Source organism: Arvicola amphibius, chromosome 12 (assembly GCF_903992535.2).
Source record: "Arvicola amphibius chromosome 12, mArvAmp1.2, whole genome shotgun sequence".
NCBI lineage: Eukaryota > Metazoa > Chordata > Mammalia > Rodentia > Cricetidae > Arvicola > Arvicola amphibius.
In genome coordinates, this window is record NC_052058.2 from 138355499 (window position 1) to 138381490 (window position 25992).

Below are 25992 nucleotides of genomic sequence, written 5' to 3' on the forward strand. Positions count from 1 at the left end.
TACTTCAGAACTAAGGCACATATGGGTCTTAAAAGAAGCCTGAACCTATCTTGGAATCAACTCTCTGCTGCTGGAGACTGAAGCAAGCCAGGGCCCCACACATGCCAAGCATGTGCTCTACCACTGACCCTGAAAATGGGCCCTAGAAAATACCCGACTCTTTCACATGCTAAGATAAGCTTCATTTTATGAGTATGAAGTATGTAATTGCTAAATTTCAATAAAGAAAGCAAAACAATGATTTTATTTCTGTTTTAATAGTTGTTTTTTAAGTTGGGTGTTTGTGCCAGACATTTGTCTTTAGAAAAGTAAAAAGACTTCAGGATTCTTTATGGTTAATGTATTTGATACTTAATTAAAAAATACTTTTATAATTTATATGTTGGGGGATGGAGGGTTTTGCACATCATTGCAGCTGCCTACAGATGCTAGAAGAGGCTGTTGGACATTCTGGATCTGGAGTTATAGGTGGTTGTGAGCTGCCAGATGTGGATGCTGGGGATTGAACTTGGGTCCTCAGCAAGAATAATGAGATCTCTTAACTCCTGAGCCTTCTCTCCAGCTCCATGATACCTAATGTTTGATAAACTTCATGTACAGAGAATGCAATAAAGGTCTCTTGAATTTTAAGAAGATGCTCTGCCAACGCTGAAATGAAATATTATATAAATGGAAGTATTGTTGGCAGCCAGCATCATGAGCTGTTCTCTGACAGTTCCAACCAGTGGTTAATTAAGAGATAAAACTAGTCCTGCCTTTTCGGGGTTTGTATGGTGCAACACTTCCCTTTTGAAGCCATTTGCTGTAGAGGAAAAGCCTTATAGTCCTATGCTACGTAGTGAGTAGTTTCTTTTTGATGGTAGATGTTGTGTTAACATAAACGTATTTGATAGAACCTTTGTAAGAAATACACAGATTTGTTTCAGATGTCTTCTTGGAAGCTTTCCCAATTTTCATGCTGTTTTCTGTTTGAGGCAGTTTGGTTTCTCTTAAGTAAAATTTTGATTTGGAATCAGGTCTCTGCATGACATGAATAGACAGATATGCCCAACTGTAATTTCTACCTGAAGTTTGGGAGAAGGAAGAACATGTTTATAATGGAGCATTACACATTTACACACTTACTTGTATTTATAGGCGTAAGTATGGGGAAAAAAAAAACCTTCCGTCTTTACTGGAACACTGCTTTGGCTATGCCCCCAAACCATGGACATTTATTCTCTTCTCTCTACCATAAGTAGTAGTTTTATGTGGGATGAAATCCATAAAATGGCATGTTTTCTCACAGCTGATAGGCAGCTTTTTCTCTATGCCGTTTCCTTCATGTGGTCCAACACTGCTGCATCTGTTTGCACTCTAGCTCCATGGTTTACTGCTTGCATCTTTCCAAAACATTCTCACAGGAAGCAGGCTCAGTAGTGGCTGTATCCCTGAGCAGGAGTGGTCCTTAGCATCCTTGTTGCTGAATTAAGAGATGAGAACTTGATTCTGGTGGCCAGGAATGTCTTGGGCATCCTCCACCTGGTCTCATTGGCTCAGTTCCTTCTTTCAGTGGATCATGTGACCCTTGAGAAACACACCCCTGGGAATTAGCCCTACCGATTTGAAAACTTCATTTTTTCCTTGCCTGTCTAGTTCAACATGGTGAAACAGGAACTGTTCCTGCTTGTATGGCCTGAGTTCGCAATGCAGATATTATGTGATCTACATCAAAATGTTGTTGTAATTGTTTTAAGGAAGGAACATGGTACTGATTGGTACTTACAATAAAAAATAATAACCTTACTAGGAACACAGGAGGTGGAACATTTTATTAAACCATCTCCAAAATGGGCATTGTTTACTCAGAGCCAAATAACTTTGTGTGTTTGTATTAAATGCTAAATGCTGATGAGAGGCGTACACAGAACTCTGGGACCATTCTGCACTATCTCAGTACTCTCCAGGTTAGAGTACTAACTGAATTTTCTGATAGGAGCTATAAAAACCTGGTAGAGCTGTGTTTTCTCTGCTTCATCGGGAAGCTCTGTACAGTCTTTGCAGGTTGATAGTAAATATGTTTGTATTGAAGGATAAATGAATAAAGGCCAGGCTGATGGGCATACTGACTTTACTTGCATATACTCATTTTTTCCTCTGAATCACCAGTGCATGTGGTGGTAATTTGGTGACTAGAAGGCACAGTAAATTATTGGCTATAATAGATTGATGTCATACCCACAGAATGGCAAGCAAGAGAATGAATTAGGGACAGAAATAGTAATGGTTTTGTCCAGGAAACCTCAAAGCATATACTGAGATATTACCACATCGATTCCATTTTTAAAAGAGGAGGAGGAAAAGAGATCCAAAAGACAAAATTTAAAACTTTAAGTGTAGTAAAACAGATTACAGATCAAAAACGTGTTGCTTTATGTTTTTGGAAATCTCTTTGAGTAGTTTAAGAACCTTTAAGAAGTCTGGTCCTGATTTGCTGTCTGGTGGAGGAAGGAAAAACTGCAAAAGGCAGTGATGTTTCTGAATAGCTATGTGTAGCTTCTCTGGGTCATTTTTAAAGAAAGGGTGTGTGTGTGTGTGTGTGTGTGTGTGTGTGTGTGTGTGTGTGTGTGTGTGAGATCTGTCTTGTCTATGTCTGTATCACTACATGCATGCATGTGCCCTCACAGGCAAGAGAGCATCAGATCCCCTGGGAGTTGGAGTTGCCAGCCTGTGAGCTGCCTGATGTGGGTGCTGGGTCTTGCGCAAGAGCAGTGTTCTCTTGACTCTTGAGCCGTCACTGCAGCTCCCCAGATAGTCACTTTTAACTTCTCTTTTCTTTGTAAAATTTTAAGATTTTGAAATCACTTAAGTTTAACAGAAAATGGCACCTCTAAACCGTTTACCTAGGTACCCCGATTACTGACTCTTAGCATATTAGCTTTTTAGTGCTTTTGGTTTTTTTCTTGACCTTCATGTCAGTTACATATTTAAATATTGCTTGGTTTTGCCCTTAAATACCTCAGTGACATAAACACCGTGCAGTAATCAAAATTGGCACATTAACATTGCTCTGTTTAATCCACAGACTATTCATTATTTCATCACTTATTCCAACAGCATCTCTCATAGGAAATAAACAAAGGTTTCCAGAATGCTGCCTAGAATCCAGGTCCCATGAAGTGTGTAGCTGGTATGCTTCAAGCATCCTAAGTTTTGACCTTGATTTTGCTATCTGAACTTTATATTAAGAATTATAGGTGAGGCTGCCTTGGTGGCACATGATTACTAGAATTGCAGCACTTAGGGGGTCTCAGGCAGAGGGAGCACTAGTTCCAGGCCAGCCTGCCCCCATCCCATCCCCCAAAAGGTACTGGAAACGTATTTTGCAGAACATTCCTAAATTTAGATTTCTGTTACTCCGTATTGAGTGGTGGTCTTCTGTTCTCGGAGCATTACACCAGCAGCATGGCTGCTGTCCTGTCTATGTGGGGCCTGAGCACCTGCCAGATCTCTCCAGTTTAAATGGCTCTTTCCTTGTTTAATTAGTAAATATCTCTTATAGTTTCTCCTCTCATTGTCATCCAATTTTAACACCCATTGATAATTATTCTCATTCTTAGAATTAGCTTGGGTGTCTTATAAACTTGAGAAGCAATTATATTGAAGTAGAGTAGTGTCTCTTCAGTGTGTGGCCTCAACTGCATCAGGTGGCCCAAAGGGAAAATGCACATGGCCTGTCAGGAGTGGGGACGGGGAATATTGAATACAATCTGGGCACTTGTTTTGCATTGTATACTCCGCGCCATCCTCCAGTTTAAGGGGCTGTGGCTTCTGTAAACTAGCACATTCTACTTAAAAACAATTGGTAATAGAATCGATCTGTGTTATTCTCTTGTTTCATTTACTTCAGAAGCTCTTATTGACCTATTGTCACATACTTTTCATTTTTATAACAGGTGCTTCGTGGGTTAATGTGTTACACATCAGGGCCAGTGATGTTGAGATGTGAAAGAACTTTGAGAGGTGGGGGCTTACTGGGAAATCAGTGGCCTGGCCCCTTCCCCAGCTTTGATATTTCCCCTGCCATTGACAACCCTCCACCAGAAAGTGAGCAGGTCGGGACCCTCTGCAGAGCCTGCAACCTTGTGAGCCGAACACTGTTTTTATAAGTATCCAGCTGAGGTGCTTTCTTAGAGTGATAACTAGGAAGGATGAGGAAAATGCTAGTAGTTTTATTTCAGAAGCAAGTGGCAGTCTAGGTGGTAGAAATGCATGTAAGAACATGGACTCTAGAACGCTGAACAAAATGCTGAATATTTGTACCATAAAGGTGTCTTTGAGGAGATATATTTAACCTAGTTGTAAACATTGTAACCTGAGTATATTATACAATGTATTATAAAAACTGTATCATACATGTGTGTACATATATATATGTATATATATATATATACTGTTCTATATATTGATTTAGAAATGAATTTAAATGAAAAACATGAATTCCATTCTGTCCTCTTTAAAGCCCAAAGACAAATGGTATTTACCCTAATATCCAATTTATAGTTTTATAAGTGGTTTGTGGTAGGTTTTTTGTTTTGTTTTTAAAGCTGCCTAAAACAATTTATCTCACTTATACTTTTTTCTAATAGTATCTTTATTATTTTAAGTATTACTGTATTTTAAATTATTCAATATTTTTATGTGTGGTTTTTTTAGACAGTGCCTTAGTTTATTTAAAGTATACAAGCTAGTATTTTTAGATCCATCTTTTTAAAATTAAGCATCCCTCCACTGGAGTCCTGCATCTCTTGCACACTAATGTGTGCTGCAGTGGTCAGCTTTGTTCCAAGTCACCCCCTCCGGACAGTGTTGCTGAGTCCAACACCCAGTGCCTTACAAACTCTGTTGCTTCCTCCCTCCCTGGCATGCTCGGTAATATGAACATGCCACTGGCATCCTGACGTTGCTGAAGCTAATGACAAGCTGGTCAATTACATGAGCTCAGATTAAAAGTTGCTGAAGCATGTTCAGAGGTCCAAGGGTTGACCTCATCAGCTAAGGGATATATATGTCGAATCCTTCCCTGACTGGCTTGCTCTGGCTTGACATTGCTCCAACTCCTACTTGTTCCGCAATTAGGAGGACATAGAAGCAACCTCCCATCCTGTCTTGGGCACAGTTCAGGAAAGCTGGCTAGTGACACAATATTCATTTTTTCTTCCTTTGTGTCGAGTTCACCTGGCCTATTTACAGTTACACAGGCTAAGGTTAGAAAGGGACTGGAGCAGCTCCTATCAGCCAGGGCTCCGGACGCTTCCAGGGACTGCCTCTCTGTGCTTCTTCCTACGGCTTCTGCTAGCCTGCATCCGAAACTCCAGCCTTTGCTAAGACTTGGCTCTTCTGTCTGCTCTCCCACCTCCCCAGTGGCTCCCTTCTGTTTGTCCATCAGCTGGGTCAGTTGGCACTGAAGGACACTGCGGAGTATGCTGGGGCTGCCCACTCACTCCCACCTGTTCTTAGGCATCGTCTTGGGGAGCAGAGTGCAGGGTTTGCTGTGATGTCCAGGCTGACCACGGACTCCTAGGGAACCCTGATTCCTGTACTTCCATTTTTTTTCATTATTTTCTTTATCGAATTGAGGTTCCCAGGGACTTCCGTGGGTTGGGTAGATTAAATTTTTCTTTGCATGTCAGCAATATGGCTAGGCTCCTGTATCAAAAGAATTCTCTGCCAGCTTCAAGAAGAGGCCAAAGCTAAGGTGGGAAGGACAGAGGAAGTCTGTACAGCATACAGTTGAGAAGTGAGGAGGTCAGCCTTGTTCACAGGCTACAGGAGGTGTTTGTGGGAAAGACCCAGTTGCATTCCAAGTGGGTGGACCCTCACTGATCCTGGGAGCAGGGAAGTCACAAAGCAGCCAGGTGTCTTCATTGGAGTGGAACAGACTGGAGTTCATACTGTACTTTGCCCAAACTGTAACCTCTGAATATGTTTTTAATTTAGCCTAAACTGAGACCATGTTGGTAGGGAAACTTGGACAGAAACACACACACCTGAGAAGCAGAGCTGGCTCTAGCTTCTCATTCTATGTAGTATCTGTTAAGCGTAATGGCACCATGAACCCAAGTAATCTTGTGTATAGCCAACATCATTGTGTAAAGACTTCTATTTTTATCTTGATAATTATAAAAATGAAATAAAAATAATTTTGGTTCATGAAATGACTTCATGTAATGACTGCTTTTCTCTTATTCTGCCTAGATGATCATTACTGCCTGAATATCATGAGAGCTTGAAATTAAGATACTTCTTTCATGCCATGGTTGTGGCTTAGCCACACACTGTGTCAGGCATGTGGCGGGTACTGACAATATGCTGTGTGAAGTTACTTTCTTGTATCTTATTCAGAATGACTCTTCTCAGCTTTGTGGTTTATAAGATGCCGATGTAGCTGTAATACTGGTTAGAAGCAGGGATACAGTGAACATACTTGGCTCTTTGAGGTCGCCGAGGGTTCTACTTTTAGGAGTGCTATGTCTGTTTTTAGTTTTTCGAAACTGCTTTTTATTCATGAAACCAAAGAAGATTGAATGTATGCCACAGAGTCAAGGCCATGCAGAACTTGATGCCGCATGTTTTCTGTTTCCTGAATCGTTACTTTCAGGTTTTTAGTTGGCTTACAGTAAAATTTCAATTTGATAGTTTCCTATTTGTTTACTTTGTAGGTGAAGCTGGTCTCAAAACTCAGCAGTCCTCCTGCCTCAGACTCCCAAGTGCTGGGATTACAGGTGTGCCCCACCATGCCCAGCAACTTTCTGGTTTGGTTCAGTTATAAAATACATATAATAATTTTGTTACCATATCCATTAATTCAGTAGTGTTAAGTATATTGTAATACAATCTCTGGGATTTTTCTGGATTTTTTTCTTACCTGAGATTACATTTTCCCCTGAAAGTGTTCTGTTAGGAGTAACAAGGTAGAACTGGAAAGCAGAGGTGTAACATCCCAGATAAAACAAGGTACCTTGGCATTGACCGAACTGGTCTAGAAACTAGGCATTAAAGAGCCAAGGAGAAGCTTAGCTGTGGGTGTGAAGGCCAACTGCTTAGGGAGAAATACCACATTAGGACCCTTGTGTTCTTTGGCAAAGTTTGCATGCCCCAGAAACTCTAGATAAAGGGTCAGTAGACTTTCTCTGAAGGGCCATTTAGTAAATGTCTCAGTGTCTGTGGCCCACAGGCTCTCAGTTCCAGCGGTGTGTTTAGGAACTAGGTGAGACCAGCTGTGGACATATACTGATCCTGCTCCATGTTTGCATGATGCTTTTGAAGTTGAGCCTCAGTTACTGGCAGTTTCCGTATTGAGCTTCTCTGTTTCTTAGAGCTCCCCACTACCTCAGAATGGGAACAGTGTGACTGCCTAGGGCTGGCATGCAGTTAGCAGAAATATGTGATGTGATTGTGCGATTTTTGTGAGATATAATTCTGAAGTGTCATTTAAGAAATGGTTACTATGACATGACTTAGGAAGAGACTAACCAATACAGCAGTCACCCAAGAATTGCATTAGAAATAGAAATTTTTTTACATCCGTACTGGCTGACTCCTCTAGGGATTCTGGGTTGGCAAGAGCTGTTTCCAGGATTGGGGATGGGGTGGCTCTGAGTTCTTTGGGGATGGGGTGGGCTCTGAGTTCTTTGGGGATGGGGTGGGCTCTGAGTTCTTTGCTGTCTCCTGTGACGTTGCTCTTGGTGGAGAAGGATGGCATGCTGCGGTCCAGCAGAGCAGCAGGGTTTGGAGGGGCACAGGCGAAAGATGTCCTACTCCCCTGGAGAAGACGGGCATATGCTCACTCCTAACAGCGGGTGGAGGACAGACCTTGGCCGTGAGGTCACAATCTATAAATACCCTAAACAGCCTGTGTTGGGGCGGGGAGAGGTTGTTGTTTGTTTGTGTGTTAGAGTTTTATTCCTTAGGTTGCAAGGGCAGATCACTTGGATGTTACAGTTTATGGCAGTGCACTGAGGTCAGGTACTTAGCACAGTAGAACAGTGCAGTTTAATTGGCTTTCAAGCTTAAAAGATCCTAATTTTAGAATAAACCTATAGCACTTCCATCAAGCGAGAAGCCTTGGTTGTTAGAAGCCAGTCATCCATATATTCTATTTCTAATTTTGGTTTTGTGTGTTGTGATATTAACATAAATTTATAATTTGGTGTTATAAATGGCATAATTTGGAATTATCCTTATATATGTGACCTAAATTTTTCTGTTCTGGAAAGTGAATCTGACCTTAATAACAAATCTAACAACTTGGGAATGCTATCAGAATGTAGCTGGTCCATCAGTCCAGATGGGAGTGTTCTTTGCAGGGCAGCCCTGTAAGTTTTTGTTAGGCCTGTAGCAGAGTTTGGGAGTGCATTTGTGGTGGAGCCTGTATTTGGGAGGGTTGGAAGTGGCGGACTGTGGGTCCACCACCCTTAAAAGAAAGAAGACATTTTGCTTGACCTGCAGTCACATTGTCAGTGATTTGAGGGGAGATCTCAGATTGGATCTTTTCTGCCTTCTTTAGGAAGATATGAAGCAAAATCAGCTCAGGATTATTTACATAGGTACATACTTAGGTAAATCAAAGATGGAAATAAGTAAATATGCGTATGCTGTGTTCCATTCATCTTGGTAGTTCACTGTTGAGGTGCCAGGGTCACACACACACATCCCGTGTGTGTGACAAAGACCCTTGAAGAGAAGCCAAGGCATCTGCATGTGGATCATGGCGTCCTGCTTGTTCTAGTCCACTGCTGTGTAGTTCATTGTCATGGATTTAGAATTCTGCTGCTCATGATGGTGTTGTGGCTTTTACCAGTTGTGTTGTCATTGAGTGGATCCTAAAGTAATAAAAGTGGTTACTTTTAAGTTGTAATTCTGGCTAGTTCTGGTATTTCTGAAGTTAATAATTGCCTTTTGCTTTTCTGTTGGTAAACATGGATTGACTATTGTTTATCCCCATGAGCATTCACCCCCATGTGCACATAGACGCATAATTTTTTAAAAATCTTTAAAAAATGTTAGTTTTCCAGTCCATGAGTATGGGAGATCTTCCCATTTTCTAGTGTCTTTTCAGTTTCTTTCTTCAGTGTTTTAACATTTTCATCATAGAAATCTAAATTTCCTTGGTCTAGATTTTTCCAGTTTGATGGAATATAAGTTTTTAAAGATGTAACCTAATGATTTTCTGAGTTTCTTCAATATCTTTTAACAAGTCACCTTTTCATCTCTCATTGGGTTAGTATGAATCTTCCCTGTCTTCGTTCAGCTACCTGTGTGTCTCTTCAAAGGGCCCCCAAAGAAACCCAGGGCTCAGTGTGTTCATGGCATTCGTGTGCCGAAGCATCCTGCTGGGGTGACAGGCGTGAAGCGCCACTCTCAGCTCTGCTTTTATATCTATGCATAACTGATACCGACTAACGAAGTCAAGATGCCTGAAAATGGAATTTGAGTCTGTATGGTTTTCTGTTGCTGTTACCCTGCTTCTCACCATTTTTCATGAAAGAAAAATGTTCTAGTCTTGGGCTGATGCATAATTTACTTCTTTGCCATTAATATTTAAGTTGTCTCGCTTCTGTGAATTTCTCACTGTTCTTATACCTTATAATTTTAGTGCATCTTTTATATAGCCAGTACTTCCTGGGAGAAGTACTGTTGTTTGTTTCTGGACATTAAGGTGGTCAGAAGGAGAATGTCATGATTGAACACTGCAATAGTTTGCATAATGTAATTGGTTTTTTTGTTTTAATATTGGTATGTACTTTCCTTAAAAATTTTAGAGATTAATTTTTACTTTATGTGTTTTAGTGTTTGCCTTCATGTGCATGTCATATCACGCATGTGGAGGTCAGAAGACAGTTTGCAGGAGTCACTTCTCTCGCAGCAGGGGCCCACGAAGCCATCTTACCACTTAGTATTATAAGTGATGTAACTTCCTACACATGCATGCTAAAAACCACATGCCTTACAGTCATCGACTTCAAAACACTGCAAGGGTTGTATGTATGCCTCAGCACTTAAGTTTAGTTCATGCTCCTGGTCTCCATAGATACCACACATACATGTGGTGTACAAACATATATGTATGTACTCACGCACATAAAATAAACAAAACTTTTTTAAAACAACAAAACAAAACACACCTCACTCATGGAGTCCCATTTTGGTTTTGTGAAGCCAGCTTTAGTTTAGTGTGGGTTTTAGTTTCAGAACTCTGGGGAAGGAAGTACATGAGAGTCTCTGTCCTTTCAGCCCCCCTTCCAGAAGTGTGTTGGAATAGGATTTTGAGTTTTTAAGTTGCTGCTGTTTACCCTCCCACCCTTCACAGCTCTCTGTTGTTCTTCCCCCAGTGCACTCACACATGGCACACGGTACCAACATCTGAACAGGACATTAACAGGACTTTAAGGCCAAAATGGGTAGCTAGATACTTGTTCTGACCATGTAATTCAGAGATTAAAGTTACTATGGAAGGTAGAGCTTATACAGGATACTGAAATACAGAGTTAAAATACTTGAGTGTCTTCAAGCTTACCATACGCTTTCTCGGGTGAAGTACCTACTTAAGATGTGTGTGTACAGTGATCAAGGTAAGAAACAAACAGAACGACATGTGTAATTGAGGTGAGATGGGCTTACCATGAATGGACATTGTGCTTTAGGTTAGAAGCACTTGGCACAGTTCCTGCATTGTTAATAAAATATTAGTTGCCCATTTGCTCTCTTTCTTATTTAAAGATTAATTCTTTGAATAATGACTTCCCTGTGGAAGACTCCATTACCACAGAGGGCAAATGGCTTGGTGCTTTTGAGTACTCTCATTTGGACGAAGTGCAGCACAGTCTCTGGTTCTGGCCTAGGCGGGCAACTGACTGCAGTAAGTGCCAGGAAAAAAGCGAGAGGAAGGAAGCTGTTTTCGTCATGATGTTCCTTCTTCCAGGGGTCCTTGGTTGCAGAGACTCTGGCCTACCCCCCCCCCCAGACAGAGAATAGATTTTCCTAGGAAAAGAAGGTGCCTGAAGGTATAGATCATCCAACATAGAAGACTGGCTCTATTTAATGCTGGGAATGTTTGTTGTACACATCACATAGGTTGCTTTTCGACCCTTCTTAAACTTTAACTTCAAGTTCATTGGAGTTGCTAAACGTTTGTTTGAGAAATTTTAAGTAGCATTCCTAACTGAAATCCTAAACTGATGATACTGTTAAAATCTGTATGTGTCTTGTCTGGAGCCTAACGTTGACCCCGTGCAAGGCCGCCCTCCATGGTACTTTTTTGTGGCTGCTGGCTACACAAGTATGTGGTCGGTCAGTGTGGAGGCTAGCCCTGGCTACTCTTTGCTCCTGGAAGTACTGTTATGCAGACATGAATATATGAATGCCCATCTTTTCACTCCCTCCCCCTCACTGCCAGTAGATCTGTGTTTAGAGTTCAGCCTGCCTTTTCAGACTGTACCCATCTTTGCTACGGCTTTTATTTCTTTATAGTTCTTCAAAGCTCTAGTCACTATCTGAGATGCTATTAATTATTATAGGAGTTCTTGGCGAGCAGGCCCTCACTTCCTGTCCTCTGGGTGAACCCAGGTCTGGAGACATGGTTAAATATGTCCTGATTTCAAGGGCCAGCCCTGACCAAGTCAGGCAGTAACTGTGGCTGTGTTCAAGGGTGAACCCAGACATATCATCACACCCATCATGTAAAACATGGGCAGTCAGGTATATACCTCATAGGTGGTTTTTAATACATGGTAGCAAGTGTTTGATGTAGGTCCCAAGAAGTGTCACTTGTTACGGTGTCTTTATAGAGTAGCATCAGTTGTAAGTCCAGTTGGAGTGAGGGAGTGGTGATGACCTTTTTTTTTATAAACTTCTGAATGCTAATAGGGCCAACAGTCAGTGCCAAAAGGTTGTCCCCTGTAAAACCAAAGGAAGGAAGGGCTGTGTTGAGCGATTATTCAGGGTGACCTTCCTTCTAATTAGTATACCATTCATTCTCAAGATCACAGACCTGTGTCTACCATGCTTAGCCATCTCACTGTTTTGATTTGTATATTCCTATTGACATAGGTATCTTTTTGTGTCATTATTTGCCCGAATGTCATCTTTAACTACTTTAGAGTTGGTTCTCTTGTCAAACTTTAGGAACCCTGAGTGTTTGGGACTTGGACAAGTAACTTACCTAGTAATTCTTATTCAGATATTTTTTCTGTTCTGACTTACTTGTCTTACTATGTAGCTCTGGCTGGCCTGGAACTCACTGTATAAACCAGACTGGCTCACAGAGATCCAGGCTCTGATCCAGGAGAAATGGCATAATTATTTTAATTTCAAATATATGTGTGTGTGTGTGTGTGTGTGTGTGTGTGTGTGTGTGTGTGTATGTGTGTGCATGCATTAAACAAAAATGCAGGCAACTAATAAAGGCACAAAGGCAACCTACAAGGGCACCACACCAGAAAAAAAGAAATTTAACAAATAATACCGGAACTGGACATTCACATAGACAAAACAACAACAGCTAGCTCCTCTTCACAAAAAGTAATTCAAAACAGATCACAGACCTAAAAGGAAAATATAAAACTACAAAATGAAATAAGAAATTCTAGATGATACTGTCTTTTTAGGATAGAAGTTTCTGACTTTATAAAATCTAGTTTATCAATTCTTTCTTATCAAGGGTTGTATTCTATCCATTTGGTCATTGCTGAGTCATCTAGAATTTCTCCTTTTCCCTCTCCATCCAGCCCTTCCCATAACTCCCTTTTATATCCTTAGATATATAAATACAGTCTGTTTAGTCTGTATAATGTTACTTGTACATATGTGATCTCAAGGCTGACCATTTGGTATTAGATAATCAATTTGGAGGCTTTTCTCTGGGGAAGACTATTCCTTCCATTCTCAACATTCTTAGTTGTTTGTAATTCTTTGTGTAGGGCTGAGGCCTCCTGAGCTTTCCTCCTTCCATATCGGTCTGCCTGTCTGTTGGTGCTGTTCTTACTCAGGTCTTGTTTAGGCAGCCAATGTTGATGAGGCTTTATGGGTGTAACTTCTGACATTTCTGTGAGATAAAATCTCACAGCAGACTTTCCGTTTCTTTGACTCTTAGACTATTTCCACACCTCCTGCCATAATTGAGCCTTGGGTACAAGAGTTGTGCTGTAGATGCACCAGCAAGATACCCCATAGCCATTTGTTCTCTGCATTTTGATTGGTTTTGTTTTTCTGTAATGGTCACTACCTGTTGTAAAGAGAGGTTTTCTTCATGAGGGGAGAGGACTACACTTACCTGTGGGTATAAAGACAAATATTTAGAGTGATGTTAGTGATTGTGCTGGTTTAATTGAAAGATTGTTAATAGGTTTCCTTCCAAGATCTGTGACTTCACTAGCCTTAGGTACTTGGCTAGGTTTCCACTACTAAGCATGATTTCCCTCTTGTTGAGTAGGCCTGAAATCCAATTAGAGAGCTCTTGGTTACCACCAAGGTTTGTGTGCCATATTGCACCTTAGGGCTATTGAGACATGCTGGTCATTGTTTTAGTTTGTAGGCTCATAACTGGATATGACTCTTGGTTTCTTCCCTCCTGTAGAAGCTTGCATGGTGCCTTCTGGTACCTCCGGATCCTGTGTCCAAAGTACATGGTATCTTGAGCAAAATAGACTTAGCATCAGCCTTTGGGAGGCAACCAAGGGCAACAAGGCAACCAACAGCTTGAAGCAGGTGGGGGGGGGGATCTTATGCTTGGTGTTGGGATTTTGTTATATAGTCTATGGTCCTTAAAGTCTATGGTCTTTAAGGGGAACACTCTCAGCCCAGATGGAAACACTTCATTTATTCAGTCTCTCTCTGTAGTGAAGAGCTGCCGGCTGCATTCCTGCCGCCCAGATCCTGGCCACCTGGCTAGCTTATGCCCCGAAATAATTACACGGAAACTGTATTCTTTTAAATACTGCCTGGCCCATTAGCTCTAGCCTCTTACTGACTAACTCACATTTTGCTTAACCCATTTCTAATAATCAGTGTAGCACCACAGGTGGTGGCTTACCAGGAAGATTCTAACCCACGTCCATCTTGGGCCGGAGCTTCATCACGTCTGCCTAACTTCCCTTCTTCCTAGCATTCTGTTCTGTCTACTCCACCTATCTAAATCCTGCCCTATCAAAAAGCCAAGGCAGTTTCTTTATTAACCAATGACAGTCCTCCATCCTCCCCCCCCCCCCCATGTGTGTGCAGACTTACATGTTTTATATGTAATTTTAGGTATATGGATAATATGATTCCTTATGACCTTTTCAGACATCCTTACTATTATGTTGCCCTCTTCCTTCCTTCTATGTCAGTATCCCTTCCCTGTCAGTTTTTCCTGTTTCCCCCTTCAGATCACTTGCGCCCTGCTAATCTACTCACTGTTGCTTTCTCACCCCCACCTCCCTTTTACTTTCTAGTTTTTGTAGCTACTATAGATACTTCACATGAAGACTTGGATCTAGGAGCAGCAAATGAGATAGAACATGGAGTATCTTTCTGTGTCTGGATTGTCTTACTCAGTATGATCTTTTTCCTTCTTTTTTAATTAATTTTTGTTTTTTTAAAAAAGAAAAAACCTATCATTTTTTATTTAACATACCAATCCCAATTCCCACTCCCTTCCCTACTCCCATTCCTCCCACCTTCCCTCCCACCCTACCCCCCATCTACCTAGAGAAATTCCCAGGAATCTACAAGGATGACCCCAGCGAAGACCTTAAGCAATAGAGGAGAGGGTGCCCAAATTGGCCTTGCCCTGTAGTCAGACTGATGAATATCTTAAATGTCACCATAGAACTTTCATCCAGCAACTGATGGAAACAGAGGCAGAGACCCACATTGGAGCACTGGACTGAGCTCCCAACATCAAGTTGAAGAATGGGAGGAGTGAGAATTTGAGCAAAGAGGTCAAGACCATGATGGGAACACCCACTGAAACAGTTTACTAAGCTAATGGGAACTCACATACTCCAGATGAATAGGAAAGGAACTAGCATAGGGCCACACAAGACTTTCTGAATGTGGGTGACAGTTGTATGGCTGGGGCAGACTGAGGGATCACTGACAGTGGCACCAGGATTTATCCCTACTGCTTGTTCTGACTTTTTAGGAGCCTGTTCTCTTTGGATGGATACCTTGCCCAGCCTAGATATAGGAGGGAGGGCCTTGGATCTTCCCCCAAATCAATATGATCTTTTCTAGTTCTATCCATTTACCTGCAAGTTTCGTGTTTGCAGTTTTCTCTATAGCTGAATTGTATTCTATGTGTACATGTAGATTTTGAAGGATTGTGGGTTTTTCCATTCCTAGCTATTGTGAATAGAGTGGCCATGAAATATGACTAAGTGTGTGTAGAGTAGAATGTGAATCTTTTGGGCACATGCCTAGGAGTGGTATAGTTAGTTGGGGCTTACCATAGGCTTATTTTTAGATTTTTGAGCAGTGGTTCTCAGCCTTTCTAATGCTGTGATACAGTTCCTCATCTTGTGGCAACCCCAACCATAAAGTTATTTTCGTTGCTACTCCATAGCTCTAATTTTGCTACTGTTAATGAATCGTAATGTAAATAGTTTTGGAGATAGAGGTTTTTCAAAAGGGATGCAACCCACAGGTTGAGAACCAATGTTTTTGAGGGTCCTCCAAACTCATTTCCAGAGTAGCTAAACCAGTTTCACTCTGCCACAGCAAATGAGAATTTTCTTTCCCCACACCCTCTCCAGCCATTCTGGTTGGGGCTGTAATGATCTGTTCCGTCTCCTTAAGAGTCAAGCCACACCCCCTCCCTTCTGCTGAGACAGGCTGATCTTCAGAGACCTGTATGCAGTCCCGTGCTCTTGGGACCCGCTACCCCCTGCCTGCCACCACATGACCCACTGCCTGCAACCTCACTCTGCATGGTGTGCCTATCCATCTGTCTCTGTCTCTTGCCCGCCGCCATGTGGCTTACTACCCAGGATCAGCTGCTTTCGGAGACCTGCAGCATGGTCTCATGCACTGTCCCTGGGACTGGCTGCTCTCAGGACCCGCTGACACCACTTGGGGACCTGCAGCGTTTTTTAATAATCCATTACATTGATGCCGTGACTCGGATAGGCTTTCCTGCCCCAAGTCCCTCTCCCAGGGTAGGGATACCTTCAGAGACCTGCAACATGGTCTCGTGTGCAGTAGTCCTTGCTCTCGGGACCCACTGCCTCCTGCCTGCCACCACATGACCCTGTGCCTGCCACCGCTTGGGGGGATCTGTAGCAATTTTTAATAATCCATTACAGGGGTAAGATAAAAATCTCAAAGTTGTTTAGATTTGGTTGCTGTCAGGGGCCAGCCTCAACAAAAATACCTTTCTCCAGGTGGAGGTGTGGGAATTTAGAAATATAGTAAGAAATATGAAGACATGAATGAAGATAATAAAAGGCAGAAACATACAGGATAGTATCAGGAAGAAATTCCAGTGAATACTGAAAATTTGCCTGTGTTTAATTTTCCAGCAGCTTAATATACCCCTGACCTCAAAATGTAAAACAAAAGACTGCATTAACATACAAATTGAAAGTCACGGGCTACATTCACCGCCCATACCCTAGACTCACATCCTAGACCAAACACTCTTGTAGGCTAACCACTCACTGAGTGGAATCCCAAGTTATTTCCATAAAGGGAACTGGAACTTAGTTTGATCCTTAGACTTTTGTTTTATGTAGAAACCAACTACTTCCCTATTCTTGGAGCACAAGGTCTGGCAATTAGCCACACCTGTTGATAATAGCCTTGCCAGAGCAGAACCCGATGTTTTATGACTAGGTGGGACCTTTGAGAGAAACAAGCTCCAAACTCTCTACCTTTGGCCTCTTTGGCCTCCACAGGTTGCCTGTGTTTTAAAAGCCATTTTTATAGCTTCTCTGGGAATTCTACACCATGGAATTGAAAGTTTTTTAAGATTTTTTTAATTTTGCATATATATGTGTGTTTGTATGAGTATATTCACACATGAGTGCAGTTGCCTGAGTAGGCCAGAAGGAGGGCCTGGATCTCTTGAAGCAGGAGCTGCAGGAGGTTGTAGGCCATGCAGCATGCAGTGCACAGTGCACATTCTTATGCACTAAGCCACCTCTCCAGCCCCAGAAAAAAAAAAGCTGTAATTGTCCCACCACCACCAGACTCCCACCCCATCCTTCCTTACTTTTCTTCTCAAAACCTTTTGTAATGATCAGTCCTGTCCCTTTAAGAAACAAGTCCTGCCCACTCCCCCTCCACTGAGGCAGACAGATCTTCCTTCCTGCTTGCAGCCTGAGTCTCTTCCTTTTCCCTCTCCTTCTCGAAGAGGCTTCTGTCTCTCCCCCACTTCTCTCCTTCCCCACTTCTGTCTGTCGTCCCCCCCCCTTCTCTCTCCTCCCCTTCTCCCTTTCTCCTCCATAACCCACTAAATAAATATTCTCACTCTGCATGGTAAGCCTATCCATGTCTCTGGTCTCTCACCCGCCGTGTGGCTCCCTGCCCAGGACCAGCTGCCTTCAGAGACCTGTGGTGTAGTCTCATGGCATGCCTGTCTGTCTGTCTCTCCTTATGAGACTGGCTGCCCCATCATCTCCCACCACACGGCTTCCTGCCTGGGAGTCATGGCCCACTGCAGCCACTCAAGGAACTGTGCTGTCCCTGCCTGGGACTGACTGCTCTGAGAACCCGCTGCCCCCTGCCGCTGCTTTGGGACCTGCAGCGTTTCTGCCGCTGCAGCCACTGGGGGATCCACAGCATTTTACTTAATCTGTTACACCTTTCCTTTTGATCTTTTGTGAAATCAAAGAACTCTTGGAGCTGTAGAGATGATGTAGAGGTTAAGAGCATGTCATAGGGGTTCTGTTGCTGTGACAAAACACCAAGACCAAAAGCAACTTGGGAAGAAAGGATTTATTTTAGCTTAGTTTGTAATTCATCACCTGCAGAGTCAAATCAGGAACTCAAAACAGGAACTGGGAGGCAGAAACCAATGCAGAGGCCATGGAGGAGTGCTGCTTACTGGCTTGCTTCCCATGGCTTGCTTATTCTACTTTCATATATACCCCAAGATCACCTAATCACAGGTGGCACCACCCACAGTGGGCTGGGCCCTCCAGCATCAATCACTAGTTAAGAAAATGCTTCCATAGGCCAGTGTGTTGGGGCAGTTTAGGTTCCATCTTCTCAAATGACTCTAGCTTATGTCAAGTTGGAAAAAAATAATAATAAAATAAAATCCAGGACAGAACACTTAACTGCTTTTGCAGAAGACCCATGTTTGGTTCCCAGCAACCACATGATGGCTCATAACCTCTTCTGACCTCTGAGGGCTATTTCATGCATGTGGTACTCAGGCATACACAGCATAAAATGTTTTTTCTTAGAAAAGGAACTCTGCTTTTGAATTGTAGCTGAAATAAGAACCACCGTTCCCCTTAGACTAGTGCATTGGTGGTGACAGATGGAGACATTAATCTCCTATGGATCATGCTCAGGACTTAGCTATCCAGAATTATAGTTCACATGCACGCATGTATTATACACACATATACACGGGCATGTGTGATCCTGTGTAGGGTATAAAAACTCATTAAATGATAGAAGTATTTGTTGGTAGTTCTGATTTTAATGTGTGAAATTGTAAAGGGAGCTTTTGAGGCAAGAGCTGGGCTCTAGCAGCCTCTACAACCTATTTGGCCACCTATTCCAATATGCCAGTTAAAGAGATAAGCAGAAGAAACTTACTTGGTGTTGCCATACTGTTGAAATGGAAAAGGGAGTTCAGGGACCCCCCCCCCCCCAAGTCCTTCTTTGGAGTGCTGACATTTCTCTGGGTTTAAGTAGAAGAAGAAAAAAAATTGCGTGAGGGGACAAAATGCTTCATGAAAGGTTATTGCTTCTGCTGCAGGGTGTGCAGTCTGCCCTATGGGTCTGTTGTGGAAATCAAAGGCAGCTGGAAAGGAAAGGTTGAGGAGATAATTAACAGACACAAGACAAGGCAGAGATTCCCTAAACACTTTCAGTTCCCCTGCTGGTGCCAAGTGGAGAGAATGCTTCAGCAAAATCAGCTCCAAAATGCTTGTTTCTAAACAAAGTGGGGTGCATATCTCTAGTGTGTGCCGTGCATGGGAGTAGAGCTGGGGTGTGCTCTCAGGGTCCTAACTCAGTAAGTCTTAAGATGCAAATGCTGTGTATATCTTTATCTTTTTTTCAGTTGGTTAGTTTTGGATTGGGATATAATACTACTTGATAAAGTCTATAAACTAAAATAGCACAAAGTATTTATGTAGAGTGATATTTTACAATAAAAATCCTGGTGAGAAATTACCTTGTTAGGTCATAGTATTTGACCTATAGATTTCCTTTGTCTTTTTATCTTTTTCATCCCTCCCTCCCCATTATACTTCCTAACTTGAGAGTTCTCTGCAGAAGAACTAGAGAGTTCCACCTTCTGTCCATTCATGTATTCCCCACCCCCAAGTCTCCCCACCTCGTTTACCCCAGTACGCTCTTGCTCAGTTTCGCTTTGTTTGGCAGTCCTTGTGCTAGAACTTGAGTCATTTACCCATATAGAAATGTTTGCTGTGTTGCTCCATGACCCATATTGACTAGAGTTCTGACATGGTGCCTGGGGGAAGCTCTGAGGATTGGATCCTGGCACTGTGGTGAGTTCTGGTAAGACCCTTGCTAGGTGCCCTTTTCTTTTTCTTTCTTTTCCTTTTAGTTTCTAAATCCTTGTTTTAATTGTTTGGATAGGAATGTGCTATATGTATTTTTTCCCTACTCCCCTTCCCTTCTCTCCTCTCCCTTTCCACCCTCCCCCCTGCCCACCATGTTCCCAATTTACTCAGGAGATTTTGTCTTTTTTCCCTTTCCTAGGTGGATTCATGTATGTCTCTCTTATGGTTCTTGGTGCTCTTTTCAGCAAGCCTGGATTCACCTTATCCCTTTTCTTTGCTGGGCCTTTTGGATTCTCACTCTGCATAGTGCCATCCACAAGAGTGGAGTAAACATTTGATGCCACATCTGGATAGGACTTTTCATTAGAAGATAGTTCTGTGTATAATTCATTCCACACAACATGGCCATAATTGCTTCTTTAGTTACAAATGATGATGGGGTAGAGGAGAAAAGGACACATGTACATTTCCTCTCACATGGAATCTGGGTTAAAGAAAAAAATACTCCGGTGACATGAAAGCAGAGGGTGTAATACACTTGGAAGAAAGGAGGAGGAGCAGGGCTGGGTGAGGACAAGAGGAGGGTGCTGGGGGGTGGGTGTCAACAAAGCCCAACAGTACATTGTGTATACGCACAGGTGAGCCCAGCATTGTCTACCCTGACCAACTAAGAGACCAGGCTTTGTAAGGAGCAGAGATGAGCCCGTGCAGTTTCCTGACTGTAGATAAGGGTTTTCCAAACCTCCACTCACAAAACCTTTGTTGTCGTCTCTTCTACACAGAGGACTTAAGTTCTACCAGCGGATTTTGTTTAACTTGGCCAAGCTCAATTCTCGGTGACTTTGAAATGGGCCAACCTAGACAGCCTAAAAGCCAAACTGGCCCTCCCTGTCCCTTGCCTATTGCTGCAAGGGGTGAGCTAACATGGCAGTGCTGGAAGACTCACCCTGGTGGTGCGGACAGCGGAGAACTGCTGGGCTGACTAGCCCTGCATCTAACCACCTAGGTCCAGAACCAGCGCACCCCTTTAATCCCAGCACTCAGGAAACACAGGCTGGTGGATCTCTGTGAGTTTGAGGCCAGCCTGATCTACAAAAGCGAGTTCTAGTACAGCCAGGACTGTTTCACAGAAAAACCCTGTGTCAAAAAAACAACAAAAAATAACAGAACCAGGGCTAAGAGTTGGCCCACCCCCAGCCTTCACCCCGTCCAGTATCTGCAGGAGCACATGAAGGGGCTGGTCCTGCAGACCTAAAGCTGCTGGATTCCACTACACAGGGCAACAATAGGATACCCAAGAGGAGTCCCAGTGAGGGCCCAGCATTGATGATGGTGCGGGACCAGAAGCCTCGAATCAGATCAATGGCTCTTTGCAATGAACAGTTGCAAATAAAGATACCTGGACAAAAGGGTTTACTGCGTGTCTTGCTGTGCCACACTACAGCTTCAATGATGAGATTTTTCCTTTTCCTTTTTCCTCTTAAATTTTGTTTTTTCTTGGGGGATGAGAGTTGCATGGGCAGAGGGCAGATACAAAAGAACAGGGAAATTAATGGGATCAAGATAACATGATGTGAAAGACACAAAGAATAAATAAGAAGAAAGTTTAAAAAGTTCTGCTCTGAAGCATGAATTGAGATGCCTGTGGCTATATAAGAATATTAATTTAAATATTTTAAGTGTGGGAGTGGCTATTGAAATCCTTTTTTATTTTCAATTTTATGTGCACATTTGTCTGTGTGAGGGTGTCAGATTCCCTGGAACTAGAGTAACAGTTGTGAGCTGCCCTGTGGGTGCTGAGATTTGAACCTGAGTCCTCTGAAGAACAGCCAGTGTTCTTAACTGCTGAGCCAGCTCTCCTATTTAAATTATTTTAGCTAGAGTTATGATAGTTTGACATTGTTTTAAAACCATTTCTTTAAAAAACAGAAGGCTAAGAAAGTTTGGGCAATGGAGCTCTAATTCAGACACTGGTCATCTGTAGCAGTGAATGTCTGCTGATGTACGGTGTTTAATGAGGGCAGTAATGAAAACACTAGCAGGAAGAACAAGGGCCTAGCAAGGATGTTGGCATTTGTTGTGGTGGACAGAGGATACTTGCTAATGAGAACTCTAGAAGGCATTTGTATGGGAGATTAGATGTGGGTAGATGATGGCTGTGCCCAGCTGCACTAGAAGTTCCTGGGAATAACATGACCTTGGAATTAGCCCCGTTTGGTTTACAGCAGAATGGCACAGGATCTTGAGGTATCTTAGAGCAGGGAGATGCCTCTGCTGGAGCCAAAATGGTCGAGCTGCTTTGTTGAACAAAGAATAAGGGCTGATTCCACACTGGAACTGGAACTGTCAGTTTTAAATATTGTATGTATATAGAGCAGATTCTGCACTGTTTTTAATAACAGATTTTTATTAGCTTGTTTTCTTTAAGGACCTTCTAACTTTGTGTTATGGTATTCTTCTTTGACTTTTCAAGACAGGGTTTCTCTATGTAGCCCTAGCTGTCCTGGAACTCGCTTTGTAGACCAGGCTGGCTTCAAACTCACAGAGATGCCTGCCTCTGCTTCCCGAGCACAGGTGGTGTTGAAATAGAAAGAAAATGCCCCATCTGCAGAGGGTTGCTCTGCAGATCCGTAGCTGTGGCCCTCGTAATTCTGGTCAGGGTCTTTCGCCCTTAGCCATTCACTGCCCAGCATTTCATTGAAGTGTTTCGTAAGCCTTTCGTATCTATTCACTTCTGTTTTCAGATTCGTCCTCAAGTTAGCAGTTGTTTGAGGAGATGACAGGATGGAATGACACTTGAGCAGTGCTAAACCAGGAGTCTTTTCTTCCCTTGACAGATGCAGCAGCTGTTTTACGAGAATTATGAACAGAACAAGAAGGGGTACATTAGAGATCTCCATAGCAGTAAAATCCACCGAGCAATCACCTTACACCCCAACAAAAACCCACCCTACCAATACAGGCTACACAGTTACATGCTCAGCCGCAAGATTGCCGAGCTGCGCCATCGCACAATCCAGTTGCACCGGGAAATCGTCCTGATGAGCAAGTACAGCAGCACAGAGGTCCACAAGGAAGACCTCCAGCTGGGCATCCCTCCCTCCTTTATGCGCTTTCAAGCCCGCCAGCGAGAGGAGATCCTGGAGTGGGAGTTTCTGACTGGAAAATACTTATATTCAGCCACTGACGGCCAGCCTCCCCGGAGAGGGATGGACTCGGCACAGAAGGAGGCCTTGGACGACATCGTCATGCAGGTGATGGAGATGATTAACGCCAACGCCAAGACCCGAGGGCGCATCATCGACTTCAAGGAGATCCAGTATGGCTACCGGCGCGTGAACCCCATGTACGGGGCCGAGTACATCCTGGACCTGCTGCTCCTGTATAAGAAGCACAAAGGGAAGAAGATGACAGTCCCTGTGAGGAGGCATGCGTACCTGCAGCAGACCTTCAGTAAGATCCAGTTTGTGGAGCACGAGGAGCTGGATGCGCAGGAGCTGGCCGACAGAATCAACCAGGACTCTGGGTCCCTGTCCTTCCTGTCCAATTCCCTGAAGAAGCTTGTTCCCTTCCAGCTACCTGGGTCCAAAATTGAGCACAAAGAGCCCAAAGAAAAGAAGATAAACATTCTGATCCCTTTGTCCGGACGCTTTGACATGTTTGCAAGGTTCATGGGAAACTTTGAGAAGACATGTCTCATTCCAAATCATAACGTCAAGCTCGTCGTTCTGCTCTTCAATTCTGACTCCAACCCTGACAAGGCCAAACAGGTTGAACTGATGAGAGATTACCGAGTCAAGTACCCTAAAGCTGACATGCAGGTTTTACCTGTGTCCGGAGGGTTTTCAAGAGCGCTGGCCCTAGAAGTAGGATCTTCCCAGTTTAACAATGACTCTTTGCTCTTCTTCTGTGATGTTGACCTGGTATTTACTGTGGAATTCCTACAACGGTGTCGCGCAAACACAGTGCTGGGTCAGCAGATCTATTTCCCAATCATTTTTAGCCAGTACGATCCAAAGATTGTTTATAGTGGGAAGGTTCCCAGTGACAACCATTTTGCCTTTACTCAAAAAACCGGCTTCTGGAGAAACTATGGGTTTGGCATTACTTGTATTTATAAGGGAGATCTTGTGAGAGTGGGAGGCTTTGACGTCTCCATCCAAGGCTGGGGTCTAGAGGACGTGGACCTCTTTAACAAGGTTGTCCAGGCCGGGTTGAAGATATTCAGGAGCCAGGAGGTTGGAGTCGTCCACATCCACCACCCTGTCTTCTGTGACCCCAATCTGGATCCCAAACAATATAAAATGTGCTTGGGGTCGAAAGCATCGACATATGGGTCCACACAGCAGCTGGCCGAGATGTGGCTGGAAAAGAACGACCCCAGTTACAGCAAAAGCGGCAGTAACGGCTCTGCCAGGACAGCCTGATCCCAGCCCCACTGGGAAGGACGTTTTTAATTGCCTAATTTATTTTTCAAAAACTTTTTTGTATGATGAGTTTTTTGAAATCCGTACAAGGATATATTTTCCAAGTGGTTTTCTTACACAGGACTCCTTTAAGATTAAGCTTTTTGAACAAAAATGTGATCAATGTTTGCCTTTGAACACATCTTGCTGAACATGATGTAGCACCTGCTTAATCCTGACTTGAAACATACCTGGTGAACAAAACTTTTATAATGAGTTTTTGGTTTTATACATTTCCAGACAACCCCTCCCTCCTCTGTAGTCCTATGGCAGAAACCGTGAACATTCCTAAGAAGTATTATTGTGGCAAACACACTGTAACTCTGGTAAATGCTCTGTTGTGACTGTTAACTTTGCACAAATTCTACCTTTTTTATCTTTTTTTAAACAATTTTTTAAGACATCTTTAGTTCCAGTCACAAAGTAAGCAGACATGATGATAGCTGTATTGTCACTGTCTACAGGACAGCTCTCCAGATTGGTCATCTGCCCCAGGCTGGTCTCCCACCGTGGCCACCTGGGCTTTACTAGCCGGGGGCCCAGGAGAGCACAGCTATGGCTGACTCCACTGTAATTCGTTGGCCAAAGCAGACCCGGCACTGAAGCCCAAGGCGAACTTGGCATTCTCTCTGCCCTGCCCCTTCTTTAGGGTACAGTGTTATTTAGGGTGACAGAGAATGGCTGTTAGTAGCATAATGGACACAAGCTACACAGCAAACCCCTAATGAAAATGTGAGGGGCAAAGTTGGGGTTCTGTTCTCTTGATCCTGTGTTGTGGGGGGAGATAGATGGTCGCTTCATTTTTTAATTGCTGTTTTGTTCTATCTTGTTTATCTGAAGTACCTTTAATTTATTTAATACCCATTGTTTAGATCTCTTCCATTTTGAGTACTTGTCAGTTACTAGTATTTATGTGTACCGTGGGTGTGATTAGAATGTTTTATTTGCGGTAAACCGATCTCCAAAGATTTCCTTTTGAAAACACTTTTTCCTCATCCTTAATTTGTACATTCCCATCTTGCTAAATATTAAGTGTTCTTTGATAATTTTGGTGCTCATGTGTTTTTTGGACAGAAGTGAAATGACTCTCCTGTTACACCAGAATGTTTGTTTTCAACTCACAGATCAAACGTGCCTTAATAATTTGTTTTCATTTAGATTACAAACAGTTGATAGATTTGCCATTTTTAATATACATCGTTGGAGATCTGCTTATTTGTAAATAGCCTATTGCACATTTGAACAAATAAACCAGTGGACAGTATTTTTCTATTGTACTTTGCAGGCCCATTTTGTCTCATTATTTTTGTGTTAGTTGAGGAATTGAATTACATTTGGAGAGTAAAACACTGAAACCTGACTCGGCCTTTTCAGTTATTTGAGCCAGCGCTTCTGTGGACTGCAGGTGGGAGTGGCGTGCGCCTGCTTCGCGTTTAGGGTAAACACATCCCTTTTCCCCCATCAGCTTGCTGATTGAATGCAAAATAAATAAATAAATAAATAAAACAAAAAACACAGTGATTCAGCCCCGGCAGGCCCAGGCCCTTGTCTGGCTCCTGACTGTATGTACACCCTCATCAGCTAGCGGTTAAGCAGTGTCCCATGTGAAATAATCAACACTGATTCCTTGGGGTTTTAGGTTTGCTCTAACCAGAGGGAAAAATGCACAGAGTTGCTATAGTATCCAGAAATCAAAAGGTGGCCTCTGGTGCTATCAGCAAGGTTCTGTGGATGAGAACTCCCCCCATCCAGGAGAGGCATCTGCAGTATGATGACACTGTGCTCTCGGAATTGCTGTAATC

The 25992-nt window shown here is 42.9% G+C and overlaps 1 protein-coding gene across 1 annotated transcript in view; it reads left to right on the forward strand.

Moving 5' to 3' along the window:
- The window catches only part of Chsy1 (chondroitin sulfate synthase 1), a 60227-nt gene extending 34760 nt beyond the window's left edge, over nt 1-25467 (forward strand). Inside the window, exon 3 of the mRNA XM_038313719.2 lies at nt 22562-25467. Within this exon, the coding sequence (XP_038169647.1) occupies nt 22562-24151 (1590 nt within the window). The 3' untranslated portion in view covers nt 24152-25467. The remainder of the gene's footprint in view (nt 1-22561) is intronic.
- The last annotated feature ends 525 nt before the right edge of the window (nt 25468-25992 follow it).